At 51.5% G+C, this 26169-nt stretch overlaps 1 protein-coding gene across 2 annotated transcripts in view; it reads right to left on the minus strand.

Moving 5' to 3' along the window:
• The window catches only part of TEX55 (testis expressed 55), a 124580-nt gene extending 100481 nt beyond the window's left edge, over window positions 1-24099 (minus strand). The window contains exons 1-3 of one of the 2 annotated variants that reach the window (XM_075593640.1): window positions 23918-24099; window positions 15025-15087; window positions 12359-12412 (exon numbers count right to left, since the gene is read on the minus strand). In XM_075593640.1, coding sequence (XP_075449755.1) covers window positions 12359-12412; window positions 15025-15075 — 105 coding nt within the window. In that variant the 5' untranslated portion in view covers window positions 15076-15087; window positions 23918-24099. Of the gene's footprint in view, window positions 1-11285; window positions 11429-12358; window positions 12413-15024; window positions 15088-23917 lie in introns of those variants that run through there. The other variant, XM_075593641.1, reaches the window with a different exon arrangement.
• Window positions 24100-26169: the final 2070 nt, after the last annotated feature.

Raw genomic sequence — 26169 nt, forward strand, 5'->3', positions numbered from 1 at the left:
TCTGCAGGCACGCATTCCTCCTATACTGGCTGCTGGTCTGCAGGCACGCATTCCTCCTATATTGGCTGCTGGTCTGCAGGCACGCATTCCTCCTATACCGGCTGCTGGTCTGCAGGCACGCATTCCTCCTATACCAGCTGCTGGTCTGCAGGCACGCATTCCTCCTATACTGGCTGCTGATCTGCAGGCACGCATTCTTCCTATACTGGCTTCTGGTCTGCAGGCACGCATTCCTCCTATACTGGCTGCTGGTCTGCAGGCACGCATTCCTCCTATACTGGCTGCTGGTCTGCAGGCACGCATTCCTCCTATACTGGCTGCAGGCACACATTCCTCCTATACTGGCTGCTGGTCTGCAGGCACACATTCCTCCTATACTGGCTGCTGGTCTGCAGGCACGCATTCCTCCTATACTGGCTGCTGGTCTGCAGGCACGCATTCCTCCTATGCCGGCTGCTGGTCTGCAGGCACGCATTCCTCCTATGCTGGCTGCTGGTCTGCAGGCACGCATTCCTCCTATGCTGGCTGCTGGTCTGCAGGCACGCATTCCTCCTATGCTGGCTGCTGGTCTGCAGGCACGCATTCCTCCTATGCTGGCTGCTGGTCTGCAGGCACGCATTCCTCCTATACCGGCTGCTGGTCTGCAGGCACGCATTCCTCCTATACTGGCTGCTAGTCTGCAGTAACGCATTCCTCCTATACTGGCTGCTGGTCTGCAGGCACGCATTCCTCCTATACTGGTTGCTGGTCTGCAGGCACGCATTCCTCCTATACTGGCTGCTGGTCTGCAGGCACGCATTCCTCCTATACTGGCTGCTGGTCTGCAGGCAGGCATTCCTCCTATACTGGCTGCTGGTCTGCAGGCACACATTCCTCCTATACTGGCTGCTGGTCCGCAGGCACGCATTCCTCCTATACTGGCTGCTGGTCTGCGGGCACGCATTCCTCCTATACTGGATGCTGGTCTGCAGGCCCGCATTCCTCCTATACTGGCTGCTGCACAGCGGGCACGCATTCCTCCTATACTGGCTGCTGGTCTGCAGGCACGCATTCCTCCTATACTGGCTGCTGGTCTGCAGGCACGCATTCCTCCTATACCGGCTGCTGATCTGCAGGCACGCATTCCTCCTATACCGGCTGCTGGTCTGCAGGCACGCATTCCTCCTATACTGGCTGCTGGTCTGCAGGCACGCATTCCTCCTATACTGGCTGCTGGTCTGCAGGCACGCATTCCTCCTATATTGGCTGCTGGTCTGCAGGCACGCATTCCTCCTATACCGGCTGCTGGTCTGCAGGCACGCATTCCTCCTATACCGGCTGCTGGTCTGCAGGCACGCATTCCTCCTATACCGGCTGCTGGTCTGCAGGCACGCATTCCTCCTATACCGGCTGCTGGTCTGCAGGCACGCATTCCTCCTATACCGGCTGCTGGTCTGCAGGCACGCATTCCTCCTATACCGGCTGCTGGTCTGCGGGCACGCATTCCTCCGATACTGGCTGCTGGTCTGCAGGCACGCATTCCTCCTATACTGGCTGCTGGTCTGCAGTCACACATTCCTCCTATACTGGCTGCTGGTCTGCAGGCACACACTCCTCCTATACTGGCTGCTGGTCTGCAGGCACGCATTCCTCCTATACTGGCTGCTGGTCTGCAGGCACGCATTCCTCCTATACTGGCTGCTGGTCTGCGGGCACGCATTCCTCCTATACTGGCTGCTGGTCTGCGGGCACGCATTCCTCCTATACTGGCTGCTGGTCTGCGGGCACGCATTCCTCCTATACTGGCTGCTGGTCTGCAGGCACGCATTCCTCCTATACTGGCTGCTGGTCTGCAGGCACGCATTCCTCCTATACTGGCTGCTGGTCTGCAGGCACGCATTCCTCCTATACTGGCTGCTGATCTGCAGGCACGCATTCCTCCTATACTGGCTGCTGATCTGCAGGCACGCATTCTTCCTATACTGGCTGCTGGTCTGCAGGCACGCATTCCTCCTATACTGGCTGCTGGTCTGCAGGCACGCATTCCTCCTATACTGGCTGCTGGTCTGCAGGCACGCATTCCTCCTATACTGGCTGCAGGCACACATTCCTCCTATACTGGCTGCTGGTCTGCAGGCACACATTCCTCCTATACTGGCTGCTGGTCTGCAGGCACGCATTCCTCCTATACTGGCTGCTGATCTGCAGGCACGCATTCCTCCTATACTGGCTGCTGGTCTGCAGGCACGCATTCCTCCTATACTGGCTGCTGGTCTGCAGGCACGCATTCCTCCTATATTGGCTGCTGGTCTGCAGGCACGCATTCCTCCTATACCGGCTGCTGGTCTGCAGGCACGCATTCCTCCTATACCAGCTGCTGGTCTGCAGGCACGCATTCCTCCTATACTGGCTGCTGATCTGCAGGCACGCATTCTTCCTATACTGGCTGCTGGTCTGCAGGCACGCATTCCTCCTATACTGGCTGCTGGTCTGCAGGCACGCATTCCTCCTATACTGGCTGCTGGTCTGCAGGCACGCATTCCTCCTATACTGGCTGCAGGCACACATTCCTCCTATACTGGCTGCTGGTCTGCAGGCACACATTCCTCCTATACTGGCTGCTGGTCTGCAGGCACGCATTCCTCCTATACTGGCTGCTGGTCTGCAGGCACGCATTCCTCCTATGCTGGCTGCTGGTCTGCAGGCACGCATTCCTCCTATGCTGGCTGCTGGTCTGCAGGCACGCATTCCTCCTATGCTGGCTGCTGGTCTGCAGGCACGCATTCCTCCTATGCCGGCTGCTGGTCTGCAGGCACGCATTCCTCCTATGCTGGCTGCTGGTCTGCAGGCACGCATTCCTCCTATGCTGGCTGCTGGTCTGCAGGCACGCATTCCTCCTATGCTGGCTGCTGGTCTGCAGGCACGCATTCCTCCTATGCTGGCTGCTGGTCTGCAGGCACGCATTCCTCCTATACCGGCTGCTGGTCTGCAGGCACGCATTCCTCCTATACTGGCTGCTAGTCTGCAGTAACGCATTCCTCCTATACTGGCTGCTGGTCTGCAGGCACGCATTCCTCCTATACTGGTTGCTGGTCTGCAGGCACGCATTCCTCCTATACTGGCTGCTGGTCTGCAGGCACGCATTCCTCCTATACTGGCTGCTGATCTGCAGGCACGCATTCCTCCTATACTGGCTGCTGGTCTGCAGGCACGCATTCCTCCTATACTGGCTGCTGGTCTGCAGGCACGCATTCCTCCTATACTGACTGCTGGTCTGCAGGCACGCATTCCTCCTATACTGGCTGCTGGTCTGCAGGCACGCATTCCTCCTATACTGGCTGCCGGTCTGCAGGCACGCATTCCTCCTATACTGGCTGCCGGTCTGCAGGCACGCATTCCTCCTATACTGGCTGCCGGTCTGCAGGCACGCATTCCTCCTATACTGGCTGCCGGTCTGCAGGCACGCATTCCTCCTATACTGGCTGCCGGTCTGCAGGCACGCATTCCTCCTATACTGGCTGCCGGTCTGCAGGCACGCATTCCTCCTATACTGGCTGCCGGTCTGCAGGCACGCATTCGTCCTATACCGGCTGCCGGTCTGCAGGCACGCATTCCTCCTATACTGGTTGCTGGTCTGCAGGCACGCATTCCTCCACATTCCTCCTATACTGGCTGCTGGTCTGCAGGCACGCATTCCTCCTATACTGGCTGCTGGTCTGCAGGCACGCATTCCTCCTATACTGGCTGCTGATCTGCAGGCACGCATTCCTCCTATACTGGCTGCTGGTCTGCAGGCACGCATTCCTCCTATACTGGCTGCTGGTCTGCAGGCATGCATTCCTCCTATACTGGCTGCTGGTCTGCAGGCACGCATTCCTCCTATACCGGCTGCTGATCTGCAGGCACGCATTCCTCCTATACTGCCTGCTGGTCTGCAGGCACGCATTCCTCCTATACTGGCTGCTGATCTGCAGGCACGCATTCCTCCTATACTGGCTGCTGGTCTGCAGGCAGGCATTCCTCCTATTCTGGCTGCTGGTCTGCAGGCACGCATTCCTCCTATACTGGCTGCTGGTCTGCAGGCAGGCATTCCTCCTATACTGGCTGCTGGTCTGCAGGCACACATTCCTCCTATACTGGCTGCTGGTCCGCAGGCACGCATTCCTCCTATACTGGCTGCTGGTCTGCGGGCACGCATTCCTCCTATACTGGCTGCTGGTCTGCAGGCACGCATTCCTCCTATACTGGCTGCTGCACAGCGGGCACGCATTCCTCCTATACTGGCTGCTGGTCTGCAGGCACGCATTCCTCCTATACTGGCTGCTGGTCTGCAGGCACGCATTCCTCGTACACTGGCTGCTGGTCTGCAGGCACGCATTCCTCCTATACTGGCTGCTGGTCTGCAGGCACGCATTCCTCCTATACTGGCTGCTGGTCTGCAGGCACGCATTCCTCCTATACCGGCTGCTGGTCTGCAGGCACGCATTCCTCCTATACCAGCTGCTGGTCTGCAGGCACGCATTCCTCCTATACCGGCTGCTGCACTGCGGGCACGCATTCCTCCTATACCGGCTGCTGCACTGCGGACACGCATTCCTCCTATACTGGCTGCTGGTCTGCAGGCACGCATTCCTCCTATACTGGCTGCTGGTCTGCAGGCACGCATTCCTCCTATACTGGCTGCTGGTCTGCAGGCACGCATTCCTCCTATACTGGCTGCTGGTCTGCAGGCACGCATTCCTCATATACTGGCTGCTGGTCTGCAGGCACGCATTCCTCCTATACTGGCTGCTGGTCTGCAGGCACGCATTCCTCCTACACTGGCTGCTGGTCTGCAGGCACGCATTCCTCCTATACTGGCTGCTGGTCTGCAGGCACGCATTCCTCCTATACTGGCTGCTGGTCGGCAGGCACACATTCCTCCTATACTGGCTGCTGGTCTGCAGGCACGCATTCCTCCTATACTGGCTGCTGGTCTGCAGGCACGCATTCCTCCTATACTGGCTGCTGGTCCGCAGGCACGCATTCCTCCTATACTGGCTGCTGATCTGCAGGCACGCATTCCTCCTATACCGGCTGCTGGTCTGCAGGCACGCATTCCTCCTATACCGGCTGCTGGTCTGCAGGCACGCATTCCTCCTATACCGGCTGCTGGTCTGCGGGCACGCATTCCTCCTATACTGGCTGCTAGTCTGCGGGCACGCATTCCTCCTATACTGGCTGCTGGTCTGCGGGCACGCATTCCTCCTATACTGGCTGCTGGTCTGCGGGCACGCATTCCTCCTATACTGGCTGCTGGTCTGCGGGCACGCATTCCTCCTATACTGGCTGCTGGTCTGCGGGCACGCATTCCTCCTATACTGGCTGCTGGTCTGCAGGCACGCATTCCTCCTATACTGGCTGCTGGTCTGCAGGCACGCATTCCTCCTATACTGGCTGCTGGTCTGCAGGCACGCATTCCTCCTATACTGGCTGCTGGTCTGTAGGCACACATTCCTCCTATACCGGCTGCTGGTCTGCGGTCACGCATTCCTCCTATACCGGCTGCTGGTCTGCGGTCACGCATTCCTCCTATACCGGCTGCTGGTCTGCAGGCACGCATTCCTGCTATACCGGCTGCTGGTCTGCAGGCACGCATTCCTCCTATACCGGCTGCTGGTCTACAGGCACGCATTCCTCCTATACCGGCTGCTGATCTGCAGGCACGCATTCCTCCTATACCGGCTGCTGATCTGCAGGCACGCATTCCTCCTATACTGGCTGCTGGTCTGCAGGCACGCATTCCTCCTATACTGGCTGCTGGTCTGCAGGCACGCATTCCTCCTATACTGGCTGCTGGTCTGCAGGCACGCATTCCTCCTATACTGGCTGCTGGTCTGCAGGCACGCATTCCTCCTATACTGGCTGCTGGTCTGCAGGCACGCATTCCTCCTATACTGGCTGCTGGTCTGCAGGCACGCATTCCTCCTATACTGGCTGCTGGTCTGCAGGCACGCATTCCTCCTATACTGGCTGCTGGTCTGCGGGCACGCATTCCTCCTATACTGGCTGCTGGTCTGCTGGCACGCATTCCTCCTATACCGGCTGCTGCACTGCGGGCACGCATTCCTCCTATACCGGCTGCTGGTCTGCAGGCACGCATTCCTCGTACACTGGCTGCTGGTCTGTAGGCACGCATTCCTCCTATACTGGCTGCTGGTCTGCAGGCATGCATTCCTCCTATACCGGCTGCTGGTCTGCAGGCACACATTCCTCCTATACTGGCTGCTGGTCTGCAGGCACACATTCCTCCTATACCGGCTGCTGGTCTGCAGGCACGCATTCCTCCTATACTGGCTGCTGGTCTGCAGGCACGCATTCCTCCTATACTGGCTGCTGGTCTGCAGGCACGCATTCCTCCTATACTGGCTGCTGGTCTGCAGGCACGCATTCCTCCTATACTGGCTGCTGGTTTGCAGGCATGCATTCCTCCTATACCGGCTGCTGGTCTGCAGGCACGCATTCCTCCTATACCGGCTGCTGGTCTGTAGGCACGCATTCCTCCTATACTGGCTGCTGGTCTGCAGGCATGCATTCCTCCTATACCGGCTGCTGGTCTGCAGGCACACATTCCTCCTATACCGGCTGCTGGTCTGCAGGCACACATTCCTCCTATACTGGCTGCTGGTCTGCAGGCACGCATTCCTCCTATACCGGCTGCTTGTCTGCAGGCACGCATTCCTCCTATACCGGCTGCTGGTCTGCAGGCACGCATTCCTCCTATACTGGCTGCTGGTCTGCAGGCACGCATTCCTCCTATACTGGCTGCTGGTCTGCAGGCACGCATTCCTCCTATACTGGCTGCTGGTCCGCAGGCACGCATTCCTCCTATACCGGCTGCTGGTCCGCAGGCACGCATTCCTCCTATACCGGCTGCTTGTCTGCAGGCATGCATTCCTCCTATACCGGCTGCTGATCTGCAGGCACGCATTCCTCCTATACTGGCTGCTGGGCTGCAGGCACGCATTCCTCCTATACTGGCTGCTGGTCTGCAGGCACGCATTCCTCCTATACTGGCTGCTGGTCTGCAGGCACGCATTCCTCCTATACCGGCTGCTGGTCTGTAGGCACGCATTCCTCCTATACTGGCTGCTGGTCTGCAGGCACGCATTCCTCCTATACTGGCTGCTGGTCTGCAGGCACGCATTCCTCCTATACTGGCTGCTGGTCTGCAGGCACGCATTCCTCCTATACTGGCTGCTGGTCTGCAGGCACGCATTCCTCCTATACTGGCTGCTGGTCTGCAGGCACGCATTCCTCCTATACTGGCTGCTGGTCTGCAGGCACGCATTCCTCCTATACTGGCTGCTGGTCTGCAGGTGGCTCCATCAGAGGCTCAGATGAAGATTGGGCCACCAGTGCTGAAACAGGGACAGATTGAGCCACCTGTGCAGAAGCTGGGAGATCCTAAAAACCTGACCAGTTGTGAGGGAGGAGCGGGGATTGAGGGCTGGAGTTGCGCCCCCTGCACTGGCAGAACACCGGCTTCAGAAGCCTGTATTTTTTTTTGAAGATTTGTCCATTCCGAGATAGAGAAGTGTGGGCCACCGATGACATCGGCCTCACTGACTGACCTGTAGGAAGATTCCCAGTGGTCATCTTGCAGAAAAGTGCGATCAACCTGGAGTGGAGGCTCTCAATCATGGACGTCTGCAATCCTAAACTAGGGGGCCTGTGTACTGAGGCGGCGGTGCGCAAAGTGGGGGGCGCGAGATTACTGGCGGGGGCGCGGGGTTACAGAGGCCCCACGCGCTTCCCGAAGGCGCTTAAATTAAGTGCTGGGGGAGCGGCAGGGTCTCCGTAAACTTTTACTTACCTTGATTCAGCCGGCATCTGGAGACGCGTCGCCATGTGACATCACGTTGCTATGGCAACGTGATGCCCAGATGCCAGGAATCAAGGTAAGGAGGAGGGGGCGCGTGGAGAGGAGGACATCCAGCAGGGGGGCGCAGGAAAAAAAGTTTGTGCCCCCCTGTACTAAGGTCATGTTTGAATTGTTAGTGTGTCAATTTTAGTGCTATATAGTAGTACAAACCCCCCCTCATATAATGTGCGTTGTATGTATGAAGACACCTGTTGGAAATACATTTTTACACATGGTGTCATGTTGAATACCTAATTGATACAATTAGAAATGAAAACAGAATTGAGAATTTCTTATTTGGCATTAGTATTAGTAATTAAAAATTATTTCTGTAGTATGATTTAGAATAGTCACACTGTGAAAATAATACACTTTGTTAACCTATATAATTAAACATCCGGGCTGTGCCAAATACATTTTCGGTTGATACACAGCAACTTAATTCTGCGCTAACTATAAAATAGACTTCTTGGGGTTTACGTCAGGCTCAACTCGCATACACGTTTGATGCACATTCTACATTTTTTCGGGCTAAGAGTATTTTATTTCTGCACCAAAATAGTTGCCGAAAATCATTTTTGACTGTTAAGGCGCACATTGGGAAAACACAGTCAGTACATATTGGGATACCATCACGGTCCTCTAGGTGCTGGAATTGGGCAGCTATGGGACTTTCCAACGGTGGGCCTGTTAGTGCATTATTTGTTCTTGTAAATAAACCCCATATAGAGAAATACTACGTTTCCTGCCTTAAATCTGGGACACAAGATCCTACGCTGTGACAGAGACATCACAATACACACAAGCGCAAATAGATTTCCGATTTACACGTGCCCGTTTCCTGCCATTTGCAATGCTTATTACAGAGGCAGCGGTAAAATGATTACTTTTAACGGTTCTACACCCAGAATGAACAGATATCCTTGTCCAAAAGAGTTAAGGGTGGAGAGGAGTGCACGATCCGACGGGAGCAAGGAGAGGACCCAAATCAAAAATATATTTTTGCTCCCGTCGGATCGTGCGCTCCTCTCCACCCTCTGCACCCACTATTACTGGAAGCTGCACATCCTGCCAGCCACACCGAGGAACTGCGAGTACATTATTGCTACAGGGGTACCTCCAATGAGACCGATCGTGAGGGGGCCATTCCTTCCCATTACCTGTCTTCAGGAGGCTCGTTAACCCATTATTGCTAGCTACTACTTCAACTCATCATTATTGTTTCTGGATTATCCTTGGATACTGGCATTGGCTATTATTGGTTATTATACCTTGCATTTGAGCGCTTCTTCATCTCTATCTAAAAGAGTTAAGACTTGTATCCAACTCCAAACTTCCACAGCTCCTTCTCTGAATACAACTAAATATGAAATAACCCATATCTGCGAAGCATCACTGTGCCAGAAATGTTCACTTTGCGGTCTTTTAACTCACAATGACAACTGCAGCATGGTCCATCTGATCACAGAGAATTACTGTTGGAAATGTACAGTCATACTTAGTGTTGCTTTCTATGACATCATAATCAAAAGTTGATCTTGCTGGACACATTTCTATTAGGAACAAGGCGTTTAATGGGCATATAGAGAAATAAAAAGGTGCCAGTGATACATGAAAATATAAATGATTATATTTTGTTAAAGGTACACGTACCATTTCAATATTATATACATGCATACAGTAGGCAGCGATTATAGTTGCAGTGTGCGCGACCAAACACGTGATGTCATGTGCGCGGAACGTACTCTAGCTGGAGGCAATCGAGAGGCGACAGGGAGGCGTGGCTGTGACGTCACGAGTGGTTCGCCCTCATTGGCTGAACCGCTCACGTGACGCGGCTGTTGCGATGCAAAAACAAATCCAATTGTATTCTCAAAAATGGCGCACGACCGGACCCGCGCTCTGTGGCCTGCCTCATAGAGGTACAGCCTTTTGTTCGCGGCGCGTGCGGACACTATAATCGCAGCCTAAACAATGCACCAGAAACTCATTATAAAAAAGGTACATAAATCTAAAGATATTAGTTAGACTACAGCAGCCAACTGTAACATCCACAGTAAGTCTGCTCTGCAGTATCAGGTATCACATCTGTGGTTTATACTTCATGCACAGTACATTGCTTTGTCAATGCAAGATGTGCTATGAATAGCGCTGATAATAAATGCCCAAGTTCACAGGGGATTCTAATAAAAATGGATCTTAAACTTCTATTTAAAGTGCCCTGGAGATCATTGTATTTATGACCGAGCTGTTCATACCCAGGCAGGAGCCGGCATCATGCCGATGCGGGGAGACGCACGGTGGGAGAGGTGGAATTGTATCAGGGAGTATTACCTTTATCTTGTTTCAAATATAAACTTCCATTCATTTTTCTAAGGATAAGAGATCTGCTTTACATCTCATTTTGTCACCTTACACCGTACATATACCAATCTCCTTGTAAAACTACTGTCTGAAGAGCCCTGTTGTTAAAATGGATTGTCCTCGGCTGCCATTAATCAGACTTTTTATAGTGCGGCATTAATGACGTCTTCCTATTGCTCCGGTTCTTAATGTCTGACCCGTGTCAGGTCACGGTCTTATGGGCTTATTCCCAAACCTGTACAAGCTTTAATATGCAGAGACACCCCTGATGTACACTGAATGTGTACCATATGCCCCTCGCTCTCAGAGCGCTCACCTTTATATAGTCACACACTGTTGTACTGTCACCGTCACCTCGGAATTAGCGTTGATGGGGTTGCCGAGAACATATTAACTTGTAATCAAGGGTTAAATACTCCACTCTACCCTCTCTCTCCAACCCCCCCCCCCCCCCCTCTCTCTGGGAAATGTGCTGCTAGCGGTGTGTTCTGCGGCGGCTGTATCATGCCTGGTTGGTAAACAGGAGGCAGGAGATCTCCGCGATACAGAGTTGCAGGATGAAAATACTCCGGTTTGTGCTAAAATGTCCCCGATAAATAGACCTCTTAAGGTCAATGGTCTCTTTTAATCCTCTGGGTATTAAGTAGTGTTTTAACAAATCGTTGTACAGTGATGGAAATAGAAAAGAAGAAGCAGGCACATGGTCTTAATCAGCAGTGAATAGGTTTAATGTGCCAAGAAATCCAACGTTTTGGCAGTGATACTGCCTTTCTCAAGGTGTAGGTTACCAAATACAAGTATTATGTACTAGCTGATATACCCGGCGTTGCCCGTGATGTAATGTTCTGCCTCCCACATCCTCCCTCTCAACTCCCTTCCCCCCTCTTCACAGCTGTTCAGGCTTCCCCCCTTCTCTCCTGACTCCTCCCCCCCCCTCTCTCCTGACTCCCTCTCTCCCCCCTCTCTCCTGACTAACTCCCCCCCCTCTCTCCTGAATGAATACCACCCCCCGCCTGTCCGCTGTGCGTCGCCATCTTACCGGGGGCATCTGCAGGAGGAAGGGGGTCCTTCCGGAGGTTGCCTGCCCACTGCCTGTCCCCCCGTCGGGGAGGGAGGGAAGTGAGCGTTGGCGGCTGGGGCAGGAGGGCCGCGCCGCGCTTCCCCTCTGTCCGGGAGCCGGTGGGGGGGAGGGAGAGGGAGAGAGTTGGGTGACGTCATAGAGCCACCAATCTGATTGGCCAGAGGCTGAGGACCAATCAGATTCACTGCAGCTAGTGCCAACCTTTCGATTTTATATATTAAGATTAAGTATTAAGTATTATATACTTGTATTTGGTAGCCTACACCTTGAGAAAGGCAGTCTTGCACTGGCGAAACGTTGGATTTCTTGGCACATTAAACCTATTCACTGCTGATTAAGACCATGTGCCTGCTTCTTCTTTTCTACTGGACTATTTTGGGACTTCAGGAGCTCCCCAGAACCAGCGCACCGGCAGCTAAGTACCCCACTATCACCTGTATGTCTGAGTGCGTGCATAACCCTCTATCTATAGTGATGGAAATTACATTGTTAATAACCTCAATCTAAATATATATATATATATATATATATATATATATATATATATATATATATATATATATATATATATATATATATATATATATATATATATATATATATATATATATATATAACTATGACAATATTAAACCCTAAACTAGATTACCTCTCTGTATTGCACACAACCTTAGTGCAATATAAAAACATCTCTACAAAACTAAAATAATAGATTTCTCCCTGGAGTAACTTTTTAGACATTTTTATTTAGAAATTCTGTATTTTTAGTTAACACAGTACAATTTTTGCCTGTACCTTTTCAACAAATAGTGTTTACTTTTTGGATGAGGTTAAACAGTTATTGTAACATTTCCCAGAATCCCTGGCTGCAGTGGAAGCAGTTTAAGCACTAAGAGATAACGGGGTGAAGCAGGATTGCAGAGCTGTCTGACACACGAATGTGCTCACAAGTGGTATTTTTATCTGCTATAAAATTTAAAAAGAAAATGCATTTGCTCCATTTTCGCCCTAGAAGGGGGTCTGACGCTTACCTCTCCTGCAGGTGGGAGGACAGGCAGAACTCCCTCAGGAACATCACTACCTACCTGACCGGGAAAAAGAAAGACACGATGAACACTGAGAAATTATGAGATACTGCAGGGGTTTCAAAACTCAAGCTATTGATATTACCTATTTTGTTGCACTGTGTAATAAAGTTTATATTGTTCGGATCTATGAAAATACAGTAGTTCTATAAAAATATGTATTACTCGGCTAACATAATAAGTTCCATGTGATCACGATACAAATTATCCAGAGGTACAGTGTGTGTGTGTCATAGGATTCAACGGATACAGGATACTAAGGAAGTGTGATTATTCTCGGGAAATCTCAAGACTCAGATCTGACGGAACTTGCACCCCCCCGTGAGACTTGCAGCGCCCCCCGTGAGACTGCAGATCCCCCCCGTGAGACGTGCAGCGCCCCCCCGTGAGACTTGCAGCACCCCCCCCGTGAGATGTGCAGCGCCCCCCCCGTGAGACTTGCAGCACCCCCCGTGAGACTTGCAGCGCCCCCCCGTGAGACTTGCAGCGCCCCCCCGTGAGACTTGCAGCGCCCCCCCGTGAGACTTGCAGCGCCCCCCCGTGAGACTTGCAGCGCCCCCCCGTGAGACTTGCAGCGCCCCCCGTGAGACTTGCAGCGCCCCCCCCCGTGAGACTTGAAGCGCCCCCCCGTGAGACTTGCAGCGCCCCCCCGTGAGACTTGCAGCGCCCCCCCGTGAGACTTGCAGCGCCCCCCCGTGAGACTTGCAGCGCCCCCCGTGAGACTTGCAGCGCCCACCCACCGTGAGACTTGCAGCGCCCCCCCCGTGAGACTTGCAGCGCCCCCCGTGAGACTTGCAGCGCCCCCCCGTGAGACTTGCAGCGCCCCCCCGTGAGACTTGCAGCGCCCCCCGTGAGACTTGCAGCGCCCCCCGTGAGACTTGCAGCGCCCACCCCCCGTGAGACTTGCAGCGCCCACCCCCCGTGAGACTTGCAGCGCCCACCCCCCGTGAGACTTGCAGCGCCCACCCCCCGTGAGACTTACAGCGCCCACCCCCCGTGAGACTTGCAGCGCCCACCCCCCGTGAGACTTGCAGCGCCCACCCCCCGTGAGACTTGCAGCGCCCCCCCCCCCGTGAGACTTGCAGCGCCCACCCCCCGTGAGACTTGCAGCGCCCACCCCCCGTGAGACTTGCAGCGCCCACCCCCCGTGAGACTTGCAGCGCCCACCCCCCGTGAGACTTGCAGCGCCCCCCGTGAGACTTGCAGCGCCCCCCGTGAGACTTGCAGCGCCCCCGTGAGACTTGCAGCGCCCCCCGTGAGACTTGCAGCGCCCCCCGTGAGACTTGCAGCGCCCCCCGTGAGACTTGCAGCGCCCCCCCGTGAGACTTGCAGCGCCCCCCCGTGAGACTTGCAGCGCCCCCCGTGAGACTTGCAGCGCCCCCCGTGAGACTTGCAGCGCCCCCCGTGAGACTTGCAGCGCCCCCCGTGAGACTTGCAGCGCCCCCCGTGAGACTTGCAGCGCCCCCCCTTCCAGTGAGACTTGCAGCGCCCCCCTTCCAGTGAGACTTGCAGCACCCCCCCTTCCAGTGAGACTTGCAGCGCCCCCCCTTCCAGTGAGACTTGCAGCGCCCCCTTCCAGTGAGACTTGCAGCGCCCCCCGTGAGACTTGCAGCGCCCCCCCGTGAGACTTGCAGCGCCCCCCCCGTGAGACTTGCAGCGCCCCCCCTTCCAGTGAGACTTGCAGCGCCCCCCCTTCCAGTGAGACTTGCAGCGCCCCCCCTTCCAGTGAGACTTGCAGCACCCCCCTTCCAGTGAGACTTGCAGCGCCCCCCTTCCAGTGAGACTTGCATCGCCCCCCTTCCAGTGAGACTTGCAGCGCCCCCCCGTGTGACTTGCAGCGCCCCCCCGTGAGACTTGCAGCGCCCCCCGTGAGACTTGCAGCGCCCCCCGTGAGACTTGCAGCGCCCCCCCCGTGAGACTTGCAGCGCCCCCTCCGTGAGACTTGCAGCGCCCCCCGTGAGACTTGCAGCGCCCCCCCGTGAGACTTGCAGCGCCCCCCCCCGTGAGACTTGCAGCGCCCCCCGTGAGACTTGCAGCGCCCCCCGTGAGACTTGCAGCGTCGCTGTGCATACTGCGTGGATGAGGGGATGCTTCTAATCATAAGCACTACATTTATTAAAATGAAAGGACTGTCAGCCCATCTCCCACACAACTCCACTCACTAGAACAGGAGGGCTCAACTCCAGTCCTCAAGGCACCCCCCCACAAGTCAGGTTTTCATGATATCTTCTGCTTCAGCACCTACGGCTCAGTCAGTAATGAACACCTGACTTAGAGATTTCCCAAAACGTTGTGCCGTCTGTTTCATTGTCTGTTATTGGTGCTTTATAATAAATGTGGTTAAAGATTATCAGAGACTGAATCAGTGATTTAAACGAGTGCTGGGAAGGTGTGTGTGTGTGTGTGTGTGTGTGTGTGTGTGTGTGTGTGTGTGTGTGTGTGTGTGTGTGTGTGTGTGTGTGTGTGTGTGTATACTCAGAAAGCAAAAGACATTGTCAGACCCTCCAGACATTCACATTGGGTGTCGGCTATCAATTAGTAAATGGTGAGACTTACACAAGAAGAATGCACCCAAAGATGTGCACAACCTCCTCTTCTGTCGGCACACTTACCCCTTCTTTATGGGGTGCTGTAGGGGAGAAGCTTCCCCGAGTATGGTCCATATCTCTTATAGTCTGAAACAAGAAGAAAGACAAAGTTAACAGGCATGACCAGCACACAACTCAGTGTGTGTGTGTATGTGTATATTATACACACACACACACACACACACACACACAATGGGGAGGGGGATTTGGGGCACACACCAGTCAGAAGAAAACTAAAGGGCTGGAATGGCTGCTGCTAGCAAAGTACCACACATGTACTGTATATAAAAATATAAAAATAGGGACACCAAAAAGGTATACAACAAAGTGTCTTTTATTGACTCCTCCAAAAACGTTCTAGTATATGGAAAGGGGGATTTGCGCGTGCTGTCCCTCCAAATGCTCTCCCTCAGCTTCCGAATCTTCCCGGCAGCTCCTAGTCTCCCTTGAGTCAGCAGGGCAAACTCAAGACAAAAAACACAAAAATAGAAGCGCATAGAAAGAAAGCCATAAAACCGAAATTAGTACACAAATCTTTATCAAAGTAAAACAAAGAATGACACTGTGGCAGGACGGCCTGTAGCCGAGGTCAGGGAACAGTCTACACGTGTAGTTTCAGGATAAATGAAAACGTTCAGTGGCTTTATTTCTCCACAGCAACATAACATGCGGGTACACTGTCCCTTTAAGCAAATAAATCCTGCTCCACGTTGGGAGAAACTGACTAACACAGCAGTCCTAGCTAGCAGGCTGGCTGGCTAAACCATACCCAAACCGTAAGAGTATTTTTAAGCAGTTATGCAAACAAATGAAAGAAATCTTACTTTGGCTGCAGTAAGTAGTGTGCTGTATCCTTCTGGCTAGCAGCACATCTATCCATGTGCTCTCCTCTGACACAGGCAGCTGCTGCTGGTAACAAGATCCTTATCTACCTTGCTGGCTCTCAGGTGTCAGCTTACATCATGATTAGCTAGCTTCCACCTGAGTTAACCCTTATGAGTGCTGGATGAAGCACTCAGACATATGTTTCCCAGGCATAACTGATAGGGGTTGACTTCACCCTGTCACAGACACATATAAAATACCACATAAAATGTATCACAATAAGGGTCAAATGACACCACATAGATAACACGTGTATCCAAAAACACCCAAGACATCCGCCCAGGATAAGGTACCAACACCTATGGCTCAATGGGAAGGTCCTGATTGAGATGGTAAAAAAGAGAGCACAAGTCTGCCATGTTGGTATAAAACAGACCTTATCGCTCTATAGAACCTTCTAATGGCTTCCTCGCGGTGTCTCAGGGTTGCAGCATGTAGGTCCGTCGTCACGAACGTAACGTCGCTGCGTATGACGTCACCACCTACGCATTCCGTGTCAAATGACACTTCTTCAGGGCTTCATTTATTGACTCCACATGTCGGCTTCAATTTAGTACTTTAGCAGCAACACCCCCTCCAATCTTTTTAGTTATTAACGTTATTGTGCCCAGACATACACATACTGTATATCCCTCACTGCCCGGCTTCCTAGGGAGATTACATTGGTGTAGTTGTGTGTTTAACATAGATTTACCCAGTCTCAGGGTGCTGGATGTGGTCTGCTGGGCGACGGAAAAGATGGGCGCCAGAGTTTTTATAGTACAACTTCAATCTTAATTCGTGTTCCCATGCTTGGGAACGCTGCATTCCCATTTACAATAGGAGTGGCTTGTTTCATCCGTACTGTTATCAGTCTATACATAGTTCTTCCCTGGGTGCCTTCTGTTGACACTCCTGGGAGGTGCATACACTTGTTAGTGATAGGACTACCTGTATTGAACTAGGCCCCCCTTGTTGCGCTTGCCTAGCTCTGTCCATGTGATCATTCTATTTTGGGCCCCTTCTGAGATCCTGTCCTGCTCTGGGGAGGTCATTATCCCCATCCTTTCTCCTGTAGGAAACTGCCACTTTCTCAGGGGCTATTAAACTCTGTATATGTATAACGGGGGCTCACCACAAACAGGACAGAAGGGATTTAGAATACACCAACCCGCAGCCGTGAGACTGTGTCCACTGTGCAGGTCCGTAGTCGTCTAGCAGGGTCAGGGTAGGAGAAGTAGGATAGTGTTGATACTCGCCGTGGTCTAGGGTTGGAGATGTAGATAGGCCCTATCATTGTTTGAGAAACACATAGACTATCACATGGTCTGACCATGCCCCAGTCTCACTGATACTTAAAACTCCATTTATACGTCTGAGAAGCGGACATTGGAGACTTAACGATTCCCTTCTGAATCCAGATCTAGAGGATTATTTCAATACTAACAAAAATTCAGTGGATTCCTGCGCTACCCTATGGGAAGCACACAAGGCTACTATTACAGGCACTATTATATCCTTTAAAAAAAAAATCAGGAATCAAGCTTACCTGGCTCTTACAAATAAGATATCTCGGTTAGAACAAGAACACAAAAATAACCCTAGTAAAACAATGCACACACACACACACACACTACAGTGGTCAGAACCGAATTAAAGCAGATCCAAACAGAGGAGATAGAAAAGGCTTTAAAATGGACTAAGCATCTATTCTTTGATAAAGGGAATAAGGCAGATCGTCTATTAGCTAGCAAACTCAGGGGAGTTCAGTCAAGATCCAAAATCAATGCTATCAAAACAAAAAAAGGGATGACACATGATGCTGCCAAAACAGCTTAACAATTCCATGAGTTTTACTCAAAACGATATAATCTCAGGAGAGAAACATCACCCCCCCCCCCCCCAGCTTTCCTATCCAAAAATCAACAAATATTTAGAAAACTGCAACCCACCCAAGATATCTGAACCAGACTTAATAAGACTTAATGCTAAAATCACCAACATAGAATTAATTAAGTAATTAAAAACCAACAAAGCCCCAGGTCCAGACGGGTTTTCAAATTCTTACTATAGAAAAATGTATAAAACTTCTGTCCCCATATTTGCTGGAGTTGTTTAACTCATTCCTGGAAGGAAAAACAATCCCAGAACAAATGTCAAAAGCAGCACTAGTGATTCTACATAAAGAGGGCAAAGACCCTCTGAGTTATAGTAGCTATAGACCCATCTCCCTCCTCAACACTGATCTAAAGATCTATAGTAAAAGTCTAGCCAATAGACTTCAACCGATACTCCCTAAACTCATACATATAGACCAGGTCGGCTTTGTTTCAGAGAGACAGGCTTCAGACAACACCAGAAAAATAGTCTATATAAACTGAACATATCAACGCCACCAAACCAAAATCTATGCTACTAAGCTTCGACGCTGAAAAGGCGTTTGATAGAATAAATGGGCAATTTCTTAATAAACCAATGGAGGCCTTCGGATTCAAGGGCTCATACCTGACAGGTAAACAAGCTCTATACAAACCCCCAACAGCCACCTTGAAAACTGCCAGGAGGGAATTTGAATAAAATGAAAAAGTCGAATGGTACGAGACAAGGCTGCCTACTCTCACCACTTGTATTCGCTCTCACCATTGAGCCTCTAGCTTGCACAATCAGAAATAACCCAAACATTCAAGGCCCAAGGATTGACTCAGAAGTATATAAATTGTCCCTCTTCGCAGATGATATTATGTTGACCTTTACAGACCCTTTAACGTCCTTTCCAAACCTACAAGCCTCCTTGGCGGAGTTCTGGGCACTCTCTGGGTACATGACAACTGCCGAAAAATCTGAAGCTCTAAATCTCACGTTATCCAAACATTAACTAAAATGATTACAACTCAACGTCAACTATAAATGGAAAGATAATTCTATAAAATATCTGGGAATCCACCTAAATCAAGAACTATAAATCTCTGTATAGACACAACTATCAAGATCTGCCCTCCCAGATAAATAAAGATCTGACAAGATGGAACGATTTTCAGATCTCTTGGTTGGGTCGAATAACCTCTGTAAAAATGAATATTTTGCCAAGATTACTATATCATTTTCAGATGTTGCCAGTCCCTATCCCCCGTAAACAGTTGAAAGACTTACAAAATGCCATTTTCAATTCATCTGGCAAAAAAAGAAAGCAAGAGTATCTAGGAACATGATGACAGCCCCAAGGCTGGGTGGTGGGTTGGTGGTCCTCGACATTAGAAAAAACTATTATGCTTGCCACCTGAAACAAATAATATATTGGCACACCCCAGCTAAATCTTATTGCTGGGTGGATATAGAAACCACATTTGCAGATCCGGTTTCGCTCCCAGCCCGTCTTTGGGTAAACAAAAATAATAAAACGAGTGACAGACAGAGATACTTGGGAGTGATCAACTTCACCCTACCACTGTAAGTGGTTGATACTCCGCGAAATCTAAATACAGATTGATTGCATCAACCTCTAGATTGGTGCCATTGTTCGATAATCCTGGAATTCCTCCTGGGATGGCATCCACAGCATACGATATTTGGAGGTAGAGGGGGGTGTTAGATTTTGGTAACATGGTGGGGAAGGATCAGGTCATCAAGTTTGACGAACTACGTCTCAAACACGCTCTCCCAGAAAGCGAGCTTTTTAGATATCTTCAGGTTGGCACGATCTCCCCCCCCCCCTCTACAAGATTTGAATCCCTGTGCAGAAATAGGGGGTACCTGAAAGGGCTGATATCTACTGTTTATAAATGCCTGGAGGCCTTGTCCCCTTCCCTGGACCTTGTATATAAGGGGAGGAGGATCTCCAAGTAGAAATAGACCTGGGCGACTGGAATAAGATATGGGTGGCAGCCTCAAAAACCTCAATACGTACAGTCACCAAAGAAAATATCTATAAAATCCTCTTTAGGTGGTACCTAGCAACCCGCCAGGTTACATAAGATTTTCCCAGGTTCAACAAATCTTTGCTGGAGAGGATGTGGCCAGCTGGGAGACATATCTCACATTCAGTGGTCCTGCCCCAAGATCCAGAAATACCGGGAAATGTGGGGGAAACTAATAGAGGAAATAGTGGGGATGCCCCTCCCGATGGATCCAGTGATTCTTATACTAGCCAAACCGGTTGGGAATATCAACCGGTCAACCAGCAAATTAATCTCACATATCCTCACAGCTGCTCACTGTCTGATATCAGTAACATGGAAACATCCCAATCCCCCGTCAAAGAACATGGTGACCAGACGAGTCAACGAAGTTATGACAATGGATAAACTAACTGCCCTGTTGAGTCAGAAAATCAAAGCTTTCCACAAGATCTGGGAACTTTGGATTGGCAGATAGAGACACTAGAGGAAGAGATTTGAGTTCTAAGCAGGGAGAACGCTGTAGGAGGATAGATTGTCTTGAGCTCGAGAGAAGACAATTACATGCCTTAAAGTCTGGTGGCAAGGTGTTCCCCCTTACCCCCCCCCCCCATCCTCCATCCCATCCCTCCTACCACACATTCTTTCACAAGATATGACAGATGGATATTGTTAATACTCAGGTTATCGGTCCGGAAGTGAAAAGCAGACTAACCCGAACACCTCAAACAAGAATATAATATATGTAAGTGGGTCAACCATGATGGTCCAGTTAATATATTTAGGTAACGCGCAGCTCACCACAAACCAGACGCGACCGCGAGGCTGAGGTAAGGAATTGTATAACCGCCAACCCACAACCGCGAGGGCGCGCCTAGAGTGTAGATTGGTCTTGCAAGCCGTGTGAGGAGTATGGAAGTTAGAGTAGTCGTTTATACTTGCCGGGTCAGGATTAGAGAGTAGCGGATCGTTGGGGTACTTTGCCAAGGTCAGGATTGGAGAGCGGAGAGTAGCCGTTGCGAGGATAGCCGAGATCAGGAGTAGAGAGTTCAGAATGGTCGTACGTAAGCTGGGTCAGGAGAGGAGAGATGCGGAGTCCAATAACGTAGCAGGGGTCAGGCAGCAGCAGGAACAAGGCAGGAATCAGCAAGGCACAATGCAGCAAGGCACAGCGTCACACAAGGTTATTCTCAGCAAGGAATGAATGAGCAAGGCATGTATAAAAAGGAACCTCCCTCCAATGGGAAGTCAGAACGGAACCAAAAGGAAGGCGTGGATAGGCTGCTGGGTCGCGCAGGTGCGCCCTATTGTACAGCCTGAATAGACCGGGGGGTGGAACTACGTCCCACGCGCATCACCGTCAGATGATGGCGACTTGGTCGCGCGCCACTCGCACACCGCACATGCCCGTCGCGTGAGCGCGAACCGAGTTGGGTCCAGAGAAGACCTGTTCCGCATGCGTCACCGACATCAGGAGGATGTCCAGAACGCACGTCACTCACGCACCGCGCATGTCCGTCGTCAGGGCGGGGGCGGAGCTTAGAAACCGATCTGGATGGGAGACTGGCCAAACGAGCAGGCCGTACGTCAGAGCGGGGGCGGAGATTATGAGCGGGACCCGCAGGGGTACAGGCTGGTCATTCGTCGTCCGCGTAGCAGAACTGCCATGGCATCGCGCCTCCTGAGTGCCTGACGGAATAGAATGGGGAGGTGAGTTCCGGCCCTCAGGATGGCGAATCCTCACAGTTTCCTGTTCCGGGCTTGATGTCCGTAAACAAATAAATTACCAGAATGTAAATGTATTGTGTACCCTCTGTTTAATATAAGACAAGGAGTACAAGTAAAGTGTCATGTTTATTTGCTAACCTTCCCCCACCCCCTATCCCCATTCTTTTCTTTCTGTATCCCATGTATAAAATACTGAAATAAAAAGAAAGTTACAAAAAAAAGTCTATGTGCGTGTTCGAGGTATGGGGAAGGTGGGAGTCCAGGTAGGAAGCTGAGGTCGTGGATAAGCAAAGGTGAGAGTCCAGGTACAAAGCTGAGGTTGAGGATACTAGACAAGGTTAGCAGAATTGCACAAGGCAAAGCAGGACACGGGCAAGCTGAGTGCTTGTGGGTAGCTCTTCGTCGCAGGTTAAGGACTACTATGCTCAGCTGATTTGCAGCAGGGATCGGTGAGCATATAAAGGACTGTTAGCCAATCAGAAAACAGGCACAACCCTTAATCTAATGATTGGCTCTTGATTGAAGAGCCAATCCACGCCGAGTTGCACAGCTGTAAATGCTGATTGCCATCAGCCCACTCAATCGTCATGGGGCGGAGTAAGCACAGCCGGTGAAATAGATGAAGTGGCTATCCTGCAGTCAGTGTCAACTTGTGGTTGAGTCCTTCGTCTGAAAACAATTGAACGGCGCCTGCGCACGATCCTGTCAGCGTGAGGCGCGTCACGAGACACGTCTCCATTGACAGGGCAGATGTATTGCCCTCTTCCCCAGACCATGGTACTTTCTAATGCTGATTGTGATTGTTCGTCCTCCTATAAATATGCAGTCTTCTCAGTGCTGCATTAGGAGCTGGAGAAAGATCCCGTGCGGTCTGAAAAGGTGCTGTTAATGTTTGTACTTGCATTGATTAAATATTTTCTATCCTGGAATGCAGTAGGCTACGTTTTCCATATATATTATTGACTGATCTGGTTTTGGTGAATCGGATGGTTCAATCTGCATCCAATCCACTGAAGCTAAATTTGTTATGTTTCTGCTTTCTTTTGTATAGGGAGGGCCTTAGTTAGTTTTCTTTATTGTGTATATGTATACAGTATGTATAAAAAATATATATACATACACACACTGTGTGTGTGTGTGTGTGTGTGTGTGTGTGTGTGTGTGTGTGTGTGTGTGTGTGTGTGTGTGTATACATACACATATACATATACGGTGACATCAAGCAGAGCTGGACAGGCAAAGTGACACAGGAGAGGTGACATGAAACAAGGCAGGACAAGAGAGGTAACTATGGTAGAGGTGACGGAGTAAGTAGAACAGGACAATAAAAGTGACACATGGACAGGTGGAATGAAGCAAAGGCAGAACAAGAAAGGTGATGTGTGAAGAGATAACAGGGGAAGAGGGGTCAGTCTGAAGCAGGAGAGAGCAAGAGATGTGCCACCTGAAAAGGTGACATGAAGCAGACTGGAGACAGTGAAGCAGGACAGGGCAAGAGAGTGGACACATGTAGCAGGACACGGCAAGAGAGGAGACATGTAGCAGGACACGGCAAGAGAGGAGACATGTAGCAGGACACATGTACAGTAGCAGGACACGGCAAGAGAGGAGACATGTAGCAGAATACATGTAGCAGGACACGGCAAGAGAGGAGACACATGTAGCAGGACAAGGCAAGAGAGGGGACACGTAGCGGGACACATGTAGCAGGACACATGTAGCAGGACACATGTAGCAGGACACATGTAGCAGGACGGGGCAAGAGAGGGGACACATGTAGCAAGGCAAGAAAGGGGACACAGGTAGCAGGACACAGCAAGAGAGGAGACATGTAGCAGAATACATGTAGCAGGACACGGCAAGAGAGGAGACACATGTAGCAGGACAAGGCAAGAGAGGGGACACGTAGCGGGACACATGTAGCAGGACACATGTAGCAGGACACATGTAGCAGGACACATGTAGCAGGACGGGGCAAGAGAGGGGACACATGTAGCAGGACAAAGCAAGAGAGGGGACACATGTAGCAAGGCAAGAGAGGGGACACATGTAGCAGGACACATGTAGCAGGACGGGGCAAGAGAGGGGACACATGTAGCAGGACACATGTAGCAGGACGGGGCAAGAGAGGGGACACATGTAGCAGGACACATGTAGCAAGGCAAGAGAGGGGACACATGTAGCAAGGCAAGAAAGGGGACACATGTAGCAGGACACATGTAGCAGGACGGGGCAAGAGAGGGGACACATGTAGCAGGACACATGTAGCAGGACGGGGCAAGAGAGGGGACACATGTAGCAGGACACATGTAGCAAGGCAAGAGAGGGGACACATGTAGCAAGGCAAGAGAGGGGACACATGTAGCAGGACACATGTAGCAGGACACATATGGCAAGAGAGGGGACACATGTAGGGGGACACGAGCAAGCACCTGTTATACAGCGCTGTGCGTGTCCTGCTGTCCGCACGTGTCCTCCGGTCCCAGCTGCTGTTCCCTCCGCAGCGATCCCCGTGTCACTCCGGTGTCCCCGCGCCACCTCTCCCTCTTGCTACCTGCTTCCCTTGCCCTCCCACGGCTTCCGTAGGGCAGGAGGACGCCGACACTGTCTCCCTGGCAACCGGACAATGCTACCCGGAAGTGAGATGGGTGGGGCACGTGTGGACGCGTCTTCACCATGGCGACGTTGCCAAGGAGACACTGGCAACACCTGATGTGTCTGAATGCTTCTAATTCCGTGACAGTGACAGCCACAGGGGGGTTACTGTGACAGTATTATCCTGTACACCAGCATATCAAGGCTGCGGCCAGGGTGACGCTGAGCGGGCACTTGCCGCGATGAAAAACATTGCTGCAATGTGTGTGGCCAGCGTGAGCAAGCGCCTGCGCCCGCTTGGCACTCAGAGCAAGCACATTTTAATTTGCTGCTCGCAAGCGAGTCACGTGAGCAGTTCGCGCAATGAGGGCGAACCAGCTCCGTTATGTCGTGGGCGCGCCCCCAGGCGAGCGCGCGCCTATCCGGCCACGAATCACCAGTGCGCCCGTTCCCTGCCTGGCCGAAGCCTTAGGCTGCGCTTATAGTGCCGGCGACAGCGACGCAACGTGGTGTCAAAACAAATGCATTGCCGCCGGCTTGGTCGCGATTGCTGGAAGTCATCTCAATTTGATTTTTCCAGCAACGGCAGCCTGACGTCGCCGTCGCCGGCACTATAAGCGTAGCATTACCCAGTGTCGGGATATACAGAGCAGCCCTGACTGCGCTCAGGAGATGGGTGGTCACCCTGGGGGAGCAGAAGTTCTCAGGCGAAATATCATTAATGGTCAAGTAATATTATTTGAATAATATTATTATTATTATTAGACCCATTTGTTTTCCTTTCCATACTATTAGTGTTGTTTGTGTTTTGCCGTCAAATACAGGAGTGAGGAGGGAGAATCCGAAAGACGCAGAAACGCCGGCGTTTAACCGCCACTCTGCCGGGACACCTCTCTGCCAGCCGCTTCGCCGCCAAGGTAAGACCCTAACACTACCCCTTACCCTATTACCCCTAATCTTAGCCCCCTACCCTAAAAACCTTAACCCCTTACCGTAAAACCCCTTAGCCTAAGTCCCTTACTCTAAAAGCATTAACCCTCTACCTTAAAAACCTAATCCCCTACCCTAAAAACCTAACCCCTTAAATTTATACCTACCTGCTAAAACCCCTTAAATGAATTTACCTTATTGGAGAAGAGGCAGGCGGCTGAGTTTCCAGCGGCATAGAGAACCTCAGTGGCCAACCGCCATCGGAGACTTGGTTGCGGCAAAACAGCCGCGACCAAATGTTCGATCCCGTTGCTTAGCGACTGACTGTTCTTCCTTCTCTTAGAGCATCTTTGAATTAGACTGTAAGCTCTTCAGGCAGGGACTCCTTTTCCTAATGGTTACTTTTATGTCTGTAGCACTTATTCCCATTACAACTCATATTATTTTGTTGTGTATGACTGCTGGGTAGTGCTATGTAATGTACATGGATGGCACTATACAAATAAAGATATACATACGTTACTGCCACAACTTTCTGATGTGCTGTAAGATGCTTTGACCGTTTGGGTGCTGGAGGATTCATGTTGGCTGAGTGCCACGGTCTCTCTGGCACACCACTTTAAATATCAGTCACGTGGTCGCAGGGGCCAGTTTGCAGGAAAAATGTCCTCACTGGGCAGATCGCATCCAGTGCGCCATGGGAACGCAGGAACCGTTCTAAGCGACAATGTAATAACTAAGCAAAACTTGTACAGCCCCTGCTCCTTTATCCGATCCGTTCAGTGGTGGGATGTGACCTTTGGCCGCAGCAGTCTCGCCGCGACCAAATCACCGCCGGCGTTCTGCCGCAGTCGATCTACCACTGGAACCTCTGCCGCCGGCCGTTTCTAAGTGGTGGCTGTTAGGGTGTGGGGTTACTTTTAGTGGTTAGGGGAGGGAGTTAACTTTAGGGCTTTTTTTGTCGTTAGGGTAGGGGGTTTTATTGTAAGGGCAGGGGGTTTTCGGGCAGGGGTTTTTAGGGTAAGTGCTTAGGGCAAGGGGTTTTAGGGCACAGATTTTTAGGGTAAGGGCTTAGGGTAGGCACTTACCCTAGTGGCGGAGTGGCCGGCAGCGGCCGGTCCCAGCGACGGGTGAGTCATGGTGAAGTGTAGGCGGTCAT

This window comes from Ascaphus truei, chromosome 3, assembly GCF_040206685.1.
Source record: "Ascaphus truei isolate aAscTru1 chromosome 3, aAscTru1.hap1, whole genome shotgun sequence".
Classification (NCBI taxonomy): domain Eukaryota; kingdom Metazoa; phylum Chordata; class Amphibia; order Anura; family Ascaphidae; genus Ascaphus; species Ascaphus truei.